Source organism: Olea europaea, unplaced genomic scaffold (genome assembly GCF_002742605.1).
Source record: "Olea europaea var. sylvestris unplaced genomic scaffold, O_europaea_v1 scaffold1016, whole genome shotgun sequence".
Classification (NCBI taxonomy): domain Eukaryota; kingdom Viridiplantae; phylum Streptophyta; class Magnoliopsida; order Lamiales; family Oleaceae; genus Olea; species Olea europaea.
Window position 1 is genome coordinate 432,687 of NW_019227483.1, and position 1,276 is coordinate 433,962.

A 1,276-nucleotide genomic window follows, 5' to 3' on the forward strand; every position below is an offset into this window, starting at 1 on the left:
TATCTTGCAATTCAAGAAAATTAGTTAGCATTAAATGGTGTATTGAAAAACAAATTTTCAGAGGATGTTAGTATTTGCAATTTACCTTTTGAAAATAGTTTATTATTTCAGTCGCAATAGCTTCCAATAATGCTTCTGCTGCCTCACCTATGATACTAACATCTAACCTTCCAAATTTGTCTTCCAAATGCAAAAAAGCATTTGCCCTATAGAGGATATATTTTCGTAGATTAGATATTGCACTTTATTTGAATTAAGAGTTGGTTTTAGTAAGTATTTGAAGATCCTTTTCAAGATGTAAGTTACCTTGGCATTGCTGTTACATGTTCATAGTTACAGAAATGACATTTGTGGATTTCTCCCAAGTCTGCATTTGAGACATTTGTGGATTTCTCCCAAGTCTGCATTTGAGTTTTTATTTTTTATTTTTTTGTAGATTTTTTATTTTTTTGCAGGACATATACCAGAATTTTTGCCGTGTTGAAATAACTCTCCAATGAGCTTTCACCCAATAGAACTTTTTTCTATACAAAAATATGTATGTGTAATAAGATTATGGAATCAGTGCTTCAAAGAATTTTGGTTATTTTCATAATATGCATTGTGAAATATATTAACCATGTATTTATTATAGCTCTGTTTAATTTAATTTAGGGATTGAGAAATTACCGCTAGATAGTTTCCTAGTAAGTCACCAATTGGGGTAAATTTGTTTTCAGCTGGAGGTGAAAGCTTTGTTGGACTTACAGCAACAAAGGGTTTATCTTCTGTGAGTTCATCCAGTTTCTTTTTGTTTGTTCACACCTTGTAGGAAAAAAAAGAGAAGTAATTATACAACTTAGTTTTGGAACAATTTCTTTTATGTAGGTGGGAAAAGTAAGCAAGTTTTTTGGCATTGTTTTAGAACCATTCTTTGTAGTTTGTTACTGCTATGATTCCAGCATCAATGAACACATTGCTGTTCGTTTTAGTTGAAAGTGTAATGCCTGCATCAAATATAAATAACAATCAGCCTATATATGTATTTTTATACTGCAATACTATCATAAATGAAATTTTTTCTTCAATTAGAATTTATCATCAAATGAAAAAGCTTTCAAATTTGTAGCACATATTATCTATTGGCAAGATTTTCAAGGATAGTAGTGCGTTCTCTTTCGACAAAGCTATCCTAAAGGGTTAACATTACAGTCTGGAATTATTTATCTATCAATATAATATCTTGGATATAGGCTTATGTTCCAAAATGTGTTTGGATGATCCATTTTTGTCGAAT

At 30.4% G+C, this 1,276-nt stretch overlaps 1 protein-coding gene and 1 long non-coding RNA gene across 2 annotated transcripts in view; both read right to left on the reverse strand.

The window, feature by feature from the left end:
• LOC111372599 (UDP-glycosyltransferase 83A1-like) overlaps nucleotides 1-407 on the reverse strand; it is a 10,363-nt gene extending 9,956 nt beyond the window's left edge. Inside the window, exons 1-2 of the mRNA XM_022994969.1 lie at nucleotides 307-407; nucleotides 86-206 (exon numbers count right to left, since the gene is read on the reverse strand). Of these exons, the coding sequence (XP_022850737.1) occupies nucleotides 86-206; nucleotides 307-407 (222 nt within the window). The remainder of the gene's footprint in view (nucleotides 1-85; nucleotides 207-306) is intronic.
• Nucleotides 408-810: 403 nt separating this feature from the next.
• Nucleotides 811-1,276, reverse strand: part of LOC111372590 — a 1,490-nt gene continuing 1,024 nt past the window's right edge. The window contains exon 2 of the long non-coding RNA XR_002698800.1: nucleotides 811-986. This is a non-coding gene — a long non-coding RNA (uncharacterized LOC111372590). The remainder of the gene's footprint in view (nucleotides 987-1,276) is intronic.